Raw genomic sequence first — 14,161 nt, forward strand, 5'->3', positions numbered from 1 at the left:
AAAAAAATTAATTTGGAGATCCAGAGAAATTATTATTTGAATAATGTAGCTTTTTGGGCCCATAGCCATTATCTTGGAATGGGTTTTAATTAGAGAAAATCATTTTAACCCTATGGGTCCCTGTTGGGATAATGATACTTCTATGACTATAGTATGCTATGAATATTTTAAAGACGAAAGGAAAGAGAACAGGTGCATGTGGTTGGATTTGTAATGCAAGGAACTATATAAAGTTTTCAGGTTATACTCATGAAACAAAGTTGCTTGGCTTCAAATATTAAAGCTCAAACATTGGGACTGTAACACTTTTTCTAAACTCTTAAGATGATCATTCTCCCATCCCTAATTTCATTTCACAGCCGAGAAGACTTGTCAAATACGGAATAGCACAGCTTGCTGAATAGCTCATGCAGCCGGCTCACTGTCATGGCAAAGAGCCAGGAACGTCTTACCCAAAGATTCCACCATCACCTCTTTTCTGCATGGAGCATAAATCTGCAGATCTTTAATCCAAGGCCCACACAGATTAGCGCACGATTCATTCTTTATGAACAGCACCCTAAGTTGTGCTATGGCCTGGGTAGGAGTTAGTGCGGTGGGAAGGAAAGGCCATAAATATGTGTGATACTTTTCCCCAAATCAGCACCATGTGATTACACAGCCTAAGTGGACTGCATGATAAAACACATACCACTCACTTTTGGTACAAACTTTAACAGAATGACAGTGTAAAGCTTCAAAATACAGGCTCTAGTGCACACTGTCTGGTTTAAATCCCAACCCCACCACTTCACCTGCTGTGTGCCTCAGTTCTCTCATCTGTAAAGGGGGGGAGAGGCGTTAAGAGGACCAGCTGATGGGAGTGTTTGTAGGAGTTAATCCAGGAAAGGGATGGCACACAAAGCTCAACAATTATTAGCCATGACTTATTTTCCTAAAACGGCACTTTAAAACTCCCATAACTATACACTTACATGGAACAAGACGGTTCACATATATAAGCTAAACAATTGCTCAATCTCTATGTGGCCAGTTAATCCAATTATAGAATGGGCACTTGTCTCGCTTCAGCTCGTCTTCGGTGCTGGATGTTCGGGGCTGAGCTGGGAGTGCAGACCTCAGCATTCACAGCCAGGACCGAAGGAATGATGAGACAGGGCCAACAGCAGTGTAGTGTTGCGCTCATCCCGAACCCGCAGAGGGCAAGAGTATCGTGGGAGAGGCAGACGTGACCGCACAGTAGAATACTGGGACACTGCCGAACACAGCCTTGGGTAGCACTAGATAAAACCAGTTTTCTTCTTTTTGGTCTGCATCTAAATGACTCTGAACCTAATTTGTGAGTCAGTGATTCAATGCAGTGAGATTGTAAACAGTGACAGACCTTTGTCAAATCACTTGGGTTTCACGGAAAGGGTGTTGCCTTCTCTGAATAATCTTGGGGGGTAAGTCCTCGAAGAGAGGACTGCACGGTGCCCAGAAACCTGACCAGAGCATAGAGCCACCGATGCTCACAGGGGCAGACAAGTATTCAGTGAGGGCGCACTCTGGGCAGGGGCCACATGGACGGAAAGGGGTCAGGAGAAGGGAGCGCCACAGAAAAGAATATAAAAGGAGGGTCTGACCGAGGGCCTATCAGGAGTATCACATGATCGCACAACAACCTGGGGGAGGCCACAGGGTCTGGCGTCTTACCTCGCAGATGTCCTTGAGGTGCTTGATGTATACTCGCTCGGTGTTCATGATCTCCTGGATGACATTGGTCCTCATCTGGTGCTTGCTCTCTGCGTGCTTGTGGCGGCTCTTGCCAGCATCCTCCTCCTGTTCCTCGCCCTGGGTGCTGCTGGAATTTTCCGACAGCTCTTCCTGATTGACACGCAACTGCAAGCCACACACACAGGTGACCAGTGACTCGGGGGGAGGTGGTGACCAGAAGCAGGCGGAAGGCCCCCCGGGTTCCACTTCTCTACGGTTGTGAGGAAGGCAGCCTGGCCCTAGGCTAAGGCTTCCTGTGCTCAGCAGAGCCAGGACTGTGCCCGTGGCTCAAACCTTGGTGGCAACGCCAAACAACTGGTTGACCACGGTTGAAATTTCTCCTTCAATCCAGTCTGATTCCTGAATGCTTTCATTAAAGTGATTACAAAGAACCGAACCTGTACAGAGTGGGCTTGAGCCTGACACCACAGTGCTACGGCCCACCACAGACAGTCGCAAGACACGTTTGTAAGCGCCACACACTTACTCTGACAAAACTTGCGGGGAACCAGGCTTCCTTGTCTTCATTGCGGCCCCACCACCAGTCCTTGTTGGAGGCTTCCAGAACCTGGATGACATCTCCTGCCTTGAAGCCCAGCTCCTGGTCGTCCATGGTCACGTGGTCCCACAGGGCTTCTGCGCAGACCACACTGCCATCGCCGATCAGCTGCAACGGGGATATGCTTAGTGCCAAACCAGGCGGGCGGAAGAGCAAGGGATGTGCTGTGAGCTCTCCCAGGGTGACACGGACTCTTCTACCTCATAAATGTACATACTGCTGGCTTGCGGTCAATACTTGGCCTTTGATTATTATACGAAAGGAGTTTCCACATTAAGGGAAACGGGGGGATCCCTGGGTGGCGCAGTGGTTTGGCGCCTGCCTTTGGCCCAGGGCGCGATCCTGGAGACCCGGGATCGAATCCCACGTCAGGCTCCCGGTGCATGGAGCCTGCTTCTCCCTCTGCCTATGTCTCTGCCTCTCTCTCTCTCTGTATGACTATCATAAATAAAAAAAAAAAAAAAAAAAAAAAGGGAAACGGGTAGGTGTCTCTCATGTGCTTTCTTTTTAAAGATTTTATTTATTTATTCATGAGAGACACACAGAGAGGCAGGGACGCAGGCAGAGGGAGAAGCAGGCTCTCCACAAGGAGACAGATGTGGGACTTGATCCCAGACCCAGGGATCACACCCTGAGCTGAAGGCAGATGCTCAATTGCTGAGCCACCCAGGCGTCCCTCATATGCTCTTAAAGGAAACTCCAAATCTACTTTCTTAAAGAAGGTAGAAACTCACTCATCTATATGTCAGTTATCTAAGGAATGTATCTGAAATATTCACCTCTAATATGGTTTTTGAACAAACTAAAAAACACAGAGCCAGGCCTCGGATGGTTATGAGCATACTTTATTGCAAGACCCTCGTGGCTTCACCTACAACTTACTCTTCATACTTCATTCACCATCTGAATAAAGTTTTAATCTAACTTTTAAAGAGAAGAGAGCCATCTCCAGATATTTACCAGCCAATGAAAAGATGGCTGCAGGTCCCTTCAGCATTGAGAGACATCATCATCATATTCTACAGCCACAACTGGTATTATTAACAGAGATGCGAACTCACCAAGAAGTGACACTCCACATGCTCCATTCAAGAACTCCAAAAGCCAGTAGTGCCTTCTAGAAAGACTTCCACAAAAAAGGGCTGAAGATGCCCAGTGGTGGAAAGAACACCAGATTTGTAGTGAGAAAGACCTGGTTTATGTCAGCTCTGCCATTTACTAGCAAGTGGTGCAGCCTCTTAGTTTCAGAGTGTTTATTAAAATATGGGTAATAATTCTAACATCTACCTCTTAGACTGGTTGTGAGATCTTTCTGAGACAATGTGAGGAAGAGCATTTTGTGAACTGAAAAGCACTACCTAAGCACTGAGCAGTAGTCGCTGCTCTTACTACTTAGAGCTGTGAGTGAGCTTTGGTTATCTGGAAAACTTAGATAAACTGTCCTTGAAAATGCTAGAATATCAGAGTTCTAGGTTTTAGAATATGTCTGGTAAGAAATAATCAAGAGGGGGTCTTCTGGGGGGGCTCAGTGGTTGTGTGCCTGCCTTTGGCTCAGGTCGTAATCCTAGGATCCTAGGATCAAATCAAGTCCCACACTGGGCTCCCACAGGGAGCCTGCTTCTCCTTCTGCCTATGTCTCTGCCTTTCTGTGTCTCTCGTGGAAAAATAAATAAAATCTTAAAAAAATAAAAGAAAGAACCAATATGGGGCACCTAGGTGGCTCAGTCAACAGGCATCCAGCTCTTGATTTTGGCTCAGGTCATAATCTTAGGGTAGTGGACTCGAGCCCCATGTGGGGCCCCCTGCTCAGCGGGGAGTCTGCTCCTCCCCTTCCCTCTGCCCCTCCCCTCACTTGTGTGTACCCTGCCCCCCCCCCAATAAATATTTATAAAAAGGAGAGGGGGGGAAAAAAAAGAATCAAGAGGGCAAAGTCTAAGTGATCCTGCATCCAGAAAACTGGGTATCCAAGATTCGCCACTGTCACGTGTGAATTCTAGTACCTCGTTGATGGCCAACTGTTCCCCTCCTGGCTGTAGGTATCTGGGGTTGGCCTGACAGAGATCTTCATAGCTGTAGTCCTCCTCACTGCCGTTGTCATCCACTAAGGCAGCAGACTCAGTACCTCCATCTGAAGAAACTAAAAAAGCAATGGCATGGATTGCGGTTAAAAAGACAAAGCTAACAACAACAAAAAATTTAATGACAAAATAAATGACTTCTGAGAACATACCCACACAAGGTGAAGGAATCATGTGGGTCTTACCTAGAATAAGAAATTATCAGAAAATTCCTACAGACCTGTCAATCCAAAGGTAGCAGTTGTGGCCAAGCGCCACAGTAAGTGGGAAGGAGAACTTCCCCGAGGACACTGCCAATGTTAACACACACCATTACTTTGCCACTTAGGATACTGGGTAAACTCTGTGTGATTTGGTTGACAATTTGTGCTCCAAAGCATATACAAAATATATAAATGCAGATTATATTTCTAAGTCATGTGCTGATAAGCTTGAGGAGATAAAGAAAATGAAAACAATCATTTTTAAAACAGTGTTCTGCTTCCATCTTTCACCTGCAAGGCAGTGGTGCTACCAAAATCAAAAGGTACTGATAGCATCATAAATGCAAATGTGTAGTCATTCTTTCCAGGTGTCCATAATATGAAAAGGTTGGAACTTATAGTGTTAAGGATTATATAGCACCTTTGACAAAAAAAGAAGAGAATGGGTATAGCATTCTCTCTTAGTTTAAGGATGGCCATAACATTTTGGAATGCCCACCTTGGCATTCAGATTTTTCTTTTTCCTAGGACAGTAGGCTACCCTCCCCATGGCTAATCTGTCATCCAGCAGAGGGAATTATACAGCGAAAGAGAAAATTCCTGTGAAGAAGACAGAGAGAGCCTTCATGGAAGTAGCTGGTTTGTTAAAATACTTGAAATGGCTCTTGATTGAGAACCAAATGTGGCCCAATTGGAAACACACGGTATATGGACACCCATCCATCTAATATGAGATTTGAAAAGTTGGGATGGGGGGGTGCCTCAAGAGTCTACGGTAAGCAGTAGGGTGGCTCCTTCAGGATTCTGAGTAGGAAGTGACAGGTTTTGAAAATAGGCCCCCTGACACTATAGAAAGAGAACAGGTTGTAGAGTCACAGAGTCTGGTCTGAATTCTAGCCTCACCCGTCTGTAGGCACAGGACCCAGAAACTTTCTCTGAGCTTCCTCCTCTATTTTAGAAACTATTTTCTTTCTTTTTGGAGAATGAGGTGAGATGATGTGTGTCAAGTTCCCAGCATCCTTGAGTTATGGTTGGGATTCGCTGAAAGAGAGTTTTGTGATGATGGCAGCGCGTGTGGTGGGAGCCGGGCTGGAGAGGACTTTGCCACAGTAGCCTGAGGGAGGGGTGGGAGTTCCTAAACCCACTGGGGAGATGATGGGTTCGTTGGAGAGTGGAACCAAGGGGGCTGCACCAGGGGAAATGGCAAGAGGAACTGAAATTCTAGGATGTTGTCTGTGCAGGTCAAGCTGATGACAGAGCAACAGAGAGGATGAAGTCAATGATGATTTGGAAAATCCCAAGTTATTGGTAGAGTTAACAAGACAGCAAAGTCAGAGAAGCCAGTGTGGTGGGAAGAAGAAGGCTGGTTTGAGACTCTCTAGTGCTATCTGTTCTTGCCCTTTTCAAGGACCCACAAATTTGGATTTCTAGTAACTACCCTCAGAGGACAGGTCTTCTTCCTAAACTAAACAACCTTTTTTAAAACATGAGATATGTTCTATTCTTTGTTTTGTTCTAAGTCTTCAAAATCTGACATGCCTTTTACATTTGCAGCCCATCCCAGCTGGACGGGCTGCATTTCCGGTACTCCACAGACCTGTCCAGCCCCAAGACCATGGCCCCGAGCTCTGCATACCAGGCCCCATGGCTTCCCTCATGTCATTTCAGCCATGCTGCAGTTGTGAACAACTTTTTAAAAGAAACACACTTTGGGGGCACCTGGGTGGCTCAGTCAGTTAAGCATCTGACTCTTGATTTTGGCTCAGGTCACGATCTCAGGGTTGTGAGATCGAGCCCCACTTCGGGCTCTATGGTGGGCATGGAGCCAACCTACAATTCTCTTTTCCACTCCCTTTGCCCCCAGTGACCCACTCAACTTGTGCACACACTTGGTCTAAAAAAATAATAAATTAAAATTAAAATTAAAATTAAAGCAACACACTTTGTAAATGGAGCCTAGAATTCTTATGTGAAAACAATGATAACTATTGAAAAAAGATCTGCAACAGTGGGAGGCAATCAACACCATGAAAATTAGCTCTAGGATCATATTATATGCATCAGACTCGAGTTTTCCTCAACGTGCACAGACAGGACTACCATTATGGTGATGAATTAAAGCCAAGTAAACTAGGGAGACAGAGGAAGCACATGGAGTAGAAGTCGGGGTTGGGGAAGACACAGGGTGAGCGCCCCTTTCACAAGCTGCCCCCTTCCTCTCCTGTGCCCGTTGTCTGTGCCTGAGCGCTGGACAGAGCACCTGCCAACCACGCCCAGCAGGCCAGGTCTTCACAAGGGCCCATGCTTCCCAAGTGCCTTCCCAAGGCCTGGGCGCCCCACTACACTTGGGAAACTCCCACAACCCAGCAGCCCTCCTCCTGTGGGCCTGGGGGTGGGGGTGCGGGGTGGGCCAGCTGCTTCGTGGGCCCTCCTCCAGCATACTTTTATGACAGCAGGGATGTGGTGAATTACAGCCATTGGTGTGAGTACCTCCGTCCCAGTTAGAGTACCAGGTTGTCGATGGTCTCCCCGTGCCTGGAGCAGCACACTGCGTGTCAGCGCAGTGAGCCTGGAGTTGGAGCTCTCAGAGGACAGGGTATCCTGGGCTCTGACCATCCTCTCCCACGTCACTTCTGCTCACTGTTACCCTGCTCAGTCTCATTCAGGGAAGATGAGGGCCCGTGTCTGAGAGGGGTACAAGGGAGCTGCCTCAAGGAAGAATGGAGGCAGGGAAAGAATGTCCCTTGAGGGCCTCACCACAAAGTCCGGATGGAAGCTCTCCAGACCCCTGGCACTGCCTTGCAGATCTGTAGCTTGCAGACTGATTGACCATGAAGAGAGGCAGCACCTGGCTCAGGGCAGTGCAGGTGGTCCAGGGGAGGGCCCAGGCAAGGGGAGTGCAGGCAGGTGGGCAGCAGAGAGCCAGCTGCAGTTGTGCATGTGCACACAAATGTGTGTCCACGCCCAGTAGGAGGCGATGCCACGTGGTAGGGCCTTCTGTCTCAGGGGGCTTCCCCCTGGAGTGCGATGCTGGTGGTGCGTCTGTTGCCCAATGCTGGGGTTTGAGTGGGATCTGGAGAAAGGCCACTTTGAGACGTGTGTGAGCTAAGAGCCTGGAAACCATGTGGTACGTCTATCTCCTATGCTGTGGACAGAGTGCTTGAAGGCAGAGAATATGAGGTCATCCAGTCTAGGGCACGTTCCTGATGTGTGTGTTTGGGGGCAAGGTGGTGGAGGGATAAAGTCTTGAGGAAGCAATATAAACTTTTTTGTACATGCATGAGTCTTTCCTATTAGGCTACAGAAACAAAACAAAACAAAACCCCAAACACCAAAGCTCCAAGCTTTCTCTCTAACTGGAGACCCTGGAGCAGCTGCCAGACTACCATGCCCAATAGCGACCTCGGTTAGCGGCTGAAATGTTCTGATGCTCCTGGGTAAGGAGGGTACATGCAAACCCTTGGCCTTTAAGGGAGCCCAGAGGGGCAGGAATCTGCAGATATCGGCCAACACTAATCTGGCACCGCCTGGCACCAATAGCATTCCTCATATCATTTTTCAGCTGCAGCTATTGAGCCAAAAACAGGGAAAAGCAGTAAAAGAAAGGCACCTGGGCTTTCTGCCCACAGCAAAGCCCTGAAAATGACACTTTTTTCCCCTCAAAAACCCACTGAACATTTTCCAGGGAGAAGTTTTCACCATCTGATCTGGATGTTGCTATGAAAATCAATAAGGGGGGGCGGGGGGACTAAAAAAAATAAAAAATAAAAATAAAAGCCAGTGGTGACAAGGCACAAACTCACAATTTCCTGGAGTCTAATGTGAAAATGATTCCATGGAAAAACTGCTAAACCTCCACAGGAGGTAGTAGAATGAAGTTGTCTGGAAATAGGTAAGGCCCTTCATCTACCTAGTGATGTTCTGAGTTGCTATCATACAGTCAGAAAACTATCTCTGGCTGAGGTGCACCATGAGAAAGATTTCCACAGTGACTGTTTCAACACCATAGATTAATGTTTACTAATCACTGCAGAAACAAGATGGTCCTGGGCGCTGGGTCAGCTGAATCTTCCAGTAGGTGAGTGAGGCAGGGCAGGAGGCCCGCAGTGGGAGGGAAGCCTACGGAATGTGGACAAACCTTGGCAAGCACCCTAGCTTTACTGACTTTCTAGCTTAATGACCTTGGCACCAGTCGCTCTTCCAACCTCAGTTTTCCCATCTACAAAATGGGAGTAAGTTTACAGGTTTTAGCTTTTCAGAGGCCATTCTTTTTCTCCTACCTGCCTCACATATCCCATGTCCCGCTCATCAACAAGTCCTGACTCTCCCCTCCCTTCAGAGTGCGCCCAGAATCTGGCCAGTTCTCGTTGCCCTCCCACTCTAGCCAGGTCACTGCAGCAGCCCCTCCCCGCTCACCGAAGTAGCCAGGGCCAATCTGTCACTCCACTGCTCCAAACCATCCGGAGGTCGAAGGCCAAGTCTCTGAAGACAGCTCCCCGACCCCAAACACACCCTGCACTTCCCGGCCTTGTCACGGAGCTCTGGCTCTGACAGCTCTCATTTCCTAGCCCAGCTCTCCTTCCTCAGGGTGTGCTGTTCCCTGCACCTGAGATCCTCCCCCAAGCACAGGAGGCTCGAGGCTTGGCCGAGTCCTTCTCACAGGCCCGTTCAACACCAGCACTCTCCGCTCATCTGCTTTCCGGATTCATCTTTCTCCATAGCATCTCTGACCATCTCATATACTTTGCTGGTTGCCTGTCCCTCCAACTACGGTGTAAACTACATTAAGGCAGTGATTTTTGTCTGCTTTGCTCTTAACTGTATTTCTAGTACCTGCACCACTGCCTGGTACACACAGGCACTAAGTATTTGCTGGCTGGCTGGCAACCAACCAACATACATACAATCAAAGAGCAGGGCTTTGGGTCAGATGGACTTGGCTTTCCATAACTGTGCTCCATAAAAATGGTTTTTGGGGAGCACCTGGGTGGCTCAGGTGGTTAAACGTCTGCCTCTGGCTCAGGTCATGATCCCCACAGGTCCTGGAATGGAGCCCCATGTCGGCTCCCCGCTGAGCAGGGAGCTTCTCCCTCTGTCTCTGCTGCTCTCTTGCTTATGTTCTCTTTCTCGCTCACTCTCTCAAATAAATAAAATTTTTTAAAAAGTGGTTTTTGGGGCGTGCCCGGATCGCTTATTTGGTTAAGTGTCTGCCTTTGACTCAGGTCATGAACTTCAGTCCCGTCTGGGGTTGAGCCCTATCCAGGCTTCCTGCTCAGTGGGGAGTCTGCTTCTCAGTCTCTTTTCCTCTCCCTTCCTCCCTCCCCCCTGCCTGTTCTCTCTCTCAAATAAATTTTTAAAAATCTTTTAAAAAATGGTTGTGGGGAGGTTTGAGTCGCTGGGTCAAGTTTCTTTCTCAATTTTTCACCTGCTGAATTGTCAAATATACATAGTAACAGCCATCGCATGGGGTCATTTGTAAATCCTCGACAATAACTTATTACATCACTGTGGACCTAAGGGAAATAATGATACTGAAACACATTACAGAAGTCCAAGATCATTTATTTCCCTCAGCATTACAATGTGCCAGGCACTGTGTCCTTTTGTGTGACCCGGCTCACAGAATCCTCGCGGCAACGCTACGTGGTAGGTACTACCGGGTTCACCGGATGAGTAGACTGATGCCCCAATAGTACACGGTGTGTGCAGCAGGGGTCAAGCCAATGTCATCCGCTCCTACTTACCAGCATTGCTGCCTCTGCCAGGACTACCTTTGTTCGTGGTAAGACAAAAACGATTGGACAGAGCAGCCCGGGTGGCTCAGTGGTTTAGCGCCACCTTCAGTCCAGGGCGCGAGCCTGGAGACCCAGGATCGAGTCCCGCATCGGGCTCCCTGCATGGAGCCCGCTTCTCCCTCTGCCTGTGTCTCTGCCTCTCTGTCTCTCTGTGTCTCTGTCTCTCTCTCTCTCTCATGAATAAAATCTTTAAAAAAAAAACAGTTGGACAGATATTAAAGATGGCTTACCACCCTGATTCTAGTACTTCTACATCATTCTGGAGAGTGGCAGTGTTCACCATCCCCTGTTCCTACGTCTGCCTTTTCTTCCTACTCCCCGCCTTCGTTCCCAACTGGGTCTGCAATGATCTGATTTTCTGCTTTATCCTTTTCCCTTTGTGATTTTAAAGACTCTTCTAAGCTGATGGGCTCCTTACGTTTCTGTCCTATCATTTACACACATTTTATGGAGTTGGGTTTCTCCACGTCTGCTGCCTAGAAGGGAGGGATTTTAGCACTACAGTGTGATACTGCATCTGTGCATATGCACTGCCTTTATATGTGTGCTCTCCCTCTGAGACCATAATTTCCTTTAGGGAAGGGAAGGGCCAGAGTACATTTTTTTTTATCCCTGGGACCTAGGATAATACCTGGCAGAGAAAAGGCACTTAAAAAATTCTTTTTTAACTGAAATGCAAATTGCTGATAAGTAAACTAAGGTTCCAGGAACTTTAAGGATTTAACTGGGCTACACAGTGCTGGCTGGGTCTGAGGCAGGATACACACCTGGTCTTCCTGCTTTCCATCCCCACCTGGCTCCCTGCTGGCCAATCTACAGATCACTTCCAAGGTAAAATGCTTTTTTTTTTTTTTTTCCTGGTCTGTACCTTTTCTTCCTTTCATTTTTTCAGTACAGTTGACACATGGCGTTACATAAGTTTGAGGCATGCCGCACAGTAATTTGACAATATTGTGCTGTGCTCACAAGTGGAGCCCCCATCTGTCACCGTACAGCGCTATTACAGTATCACGGAGTACCTTCCTTCTGCTGTGCCTTTTATTCCTGAGACTTATCCAAGGTAAACTGCTTTAAAACAACGGTTTCATGATTTTCACAAGAAACTACATAGTAGTTATCAATTGCATCCTGACAAAATTCTCCTGTAGTACTCCAGACCCTCGGTAATCTGACCCTTAATCTACTTAAGTGATCTTCTCTCCCACTGTGTGTGGAAGCCCAGAGTCACCTCCACCAGGCAGGCCTCTGCACAAACAGCAGGTCTGGACCACCGCCCACGTGGATTGCAGACCTCTTCATGCTGCTGATCACTTCCTCGCCAAGGGAATGCAGTCTCATTTAACCGAATGGCTTCAAAATCTTCAACTACAGACTAAGGTCAGTCATCGTGACTTTTTCTTTGGGAGAGATTTTGCATGATGTGGAGCTACTTCAAATTCTCAAAATGTACTTCAGCAAAATTAGGAGAAATGAATATATTCTAATAACAAAAGAGTAAATTTAATGTCTTCTTTCCTTTCCTCCTTTCTATTGTAGTAAAAAAAAATGTAACATTAAATGAACCATCTTAGCCATTTTTAGGTGTACAGTTCAATAGCGTTGTGTATTCACATTGTTGTGAACCGATCTCCAGAACTCTTTCATATCTTACAAAACGGAAACCTTATACCCATTAAGCACTTATCCTCCCTCCTTCCTGCCCCCGTTCCTTGGCAGTCATCTTTCTACTTTCTGTTTCTATGGTTCTGACCACTTTAGATACCTCACCATGAGTGGGATCAGACAGTGCTTGTCCTTTTGTGACTGGCTTATGTCACTTAGCATAATGTCCTCAGGGTTCATCCATGTAGCATGTTGTTAGAATTTCCTTCCTTTCGAAGGTAGAATCATATTGCACAGTGTGTACACACCATGTTTTCTATATCCATTCATCTGTTGATGTATTTGGGTTGCTCCCAGCACTTGGCTACTGTGAGTAATGCCACAGTAAACATGGGCGTGCATGTATCTCTTTGAGATCCTGCTTTGAATTCTTTTGAATATATACTCAGAAGTGGGATTGGTGGATTATATGGTAATTCTATTTTAACTTTTTGAAGAACTCCCATATTGTTTTCCAAAGCGGCTGCCCACTGCATATGCTCACCAACGATGCACTTGGTTCCTTGCCAAATACATGTCTTCTGTTAATATACAGGTGTGAAAAGGCCATTTGTGAAAACAATCTTGTAAACATGGAGCAAAGATTGTCGTGGATTAAAATCACTTTTAAAATCCCCAAAAGCCCTACATACAATAATATGAAAGCAGATATGGTGTGTTCTCTTTCCATAGCACTTCTTAAAGCTGCAGGCAAGCCCAACAGGAACATCCTTTATCATCTAAAAGCTCTGCACAGTGATTTTTAGCACATGCCTCTGGCTAGGGCCAATTCTGAAACAACACACCTTTTTCCATAGGGTAAACATACAGAAAAATTCTAAATCTGGATAAAATGAATTTTTAATGTTCTTGTTGAATTGTCACAATTGGCATCCTCCTGGAAAGGCTGTTGTTCTGTAGGGGTCTCCCAGCCACTGCACTTGGGCCACCTTCTTCCTACAGCAACACCTACCCAGTCCTGTCCCTTCTTCGGTTGCATCTTCAGATTCAGCCCTGAGAACTGCTCTCCCCTCCAGATCCCTGCTTACTTCCTGAAGGAACTGGTGACCGCCCCAGGCCTCATTTACAGCCTGGTTAGTTGGGGCTTTAGAAAAAACTGGACACAACCACATATCCATAGAGTTCAGGCTATTTTTAAGTCAGCAGGACTGCTGCAAATACAATTAGAGGTAATACAATTTGAGATGACCTAAGCTGTTTAAAAAAAAAAAGAAAGAAAGAAAAGAAAAGGCCAACAACAAACAACTTCCACATTCCTAAGGAAACATTCCTCAGGGAAGCAACAGACATTCTCCTGTCTGAACTTATATTTTGCGTTGGTGAAGGGATGAGACCTGGACACAGACTCCAAAGGTGAATTTTTATGACAGGAAATATCAAACATCACCAACAATGGAAAACTTTATTTTATAGCATGTGACAAAGGAAAGGACTTCCTATAGGAGTCTGGTTTGCGTACACAAAAGACAGGCCCATGTCCTGGCGGGAGTTTTTCTCAGGACACACAACACGTCTATTTCCCGTCTGGCTTATTTTTGCATGCTTAAGGGCTTTTGAGCAGAGTGATGGAATTTCAAAAGCACTGGTCCAGGAGCCTAAGACCTTGGTTTGGGTCCCAGCATGGCTACGTAGACAAAGACCCTGAGCCTTTGCTTTTTCATTTGCCACCAAGAAGGACAGCACCTCTCTTATGTGTCTTCACGCGTCCGTGGGGAGGGCAGATGACAGGGTGCATGTGGAAGCGTTTTGTTAAATCAAAGGAAGGTAAGAACGAACACAGTGGGCTTCACAATCAGCCACTTGATGTGAAGGTCATCCAATGTCAGCTGCTGCCATGATGGTGGGCCTAACCCCAATAAGACTATCTCCCAACTAGGCCTCTTCCCGCCGGTACAGCTCCTCTGTGGGGACTTCCACTCACCAAACTTCACTGATTACAGGGGAATTCCTACACGTAGAATAATCTGTTAAAAACATGTGCTTTAGAAAACCTCCTGCTGGTCGCTCAGACTTCCTCAGGTTTGAGATAAGCCAGTCTCACTTCCCATCCTAAAAATGGAAATAATCAACCAGGGAAGGCAGGGAGGCAGGCAGGCGGTTTGGACTCAG

General features: G+C 46.8%; 1 protein-coding gene across 7 annotated transcripts in view; it reads right to left on the reverse strand.

Moving 5' to 3' along the window:
- The window catches only part of SPATA13 (spermatogenesis associated 13), a 347,397-nt gene that overhangs the window by 16,206 nt on the left and 317,030 nt on the right, over positions 1-14,161 (reverse strand). For all 7 annotated transcript variants that reach the window (XM_072719826.1, XM_072719828.1, XM_072719829.1 and 4 more), the window contains 3 exons: positions 4,315-4,451; positions 2,243-2,422; positions 1,696-1,881 (listed from right to left, as the gene is read on the reverse strand). In XM_072719826.1, coding sequence (XP_072575927.1) covers positions 1,696-1,881; positions 2,243-2,422; positions 4,315-4,451 — 503 coding nt within the window. The remainder of the gene's footprint in view (positions 1-1,695; positions 1,882-2,242; positions 2,423-4,314; positions 4,452-14,161) is intronic.

This window comes from Vulpes vulpes, chromosome 9, assembly GCF_048418805.1.
Source record: "Vulpes vulpes isolate BD-2025 chromosome 9, VulVul3, whole genome shotgun sequence".
In the NCBI taxonomy this organism is placed as follows: Eukaryota; Metazoa; Chordata; class Mammalia; order Carnivora; family Canidae; genus Vulpes; species Vulpes vulpes.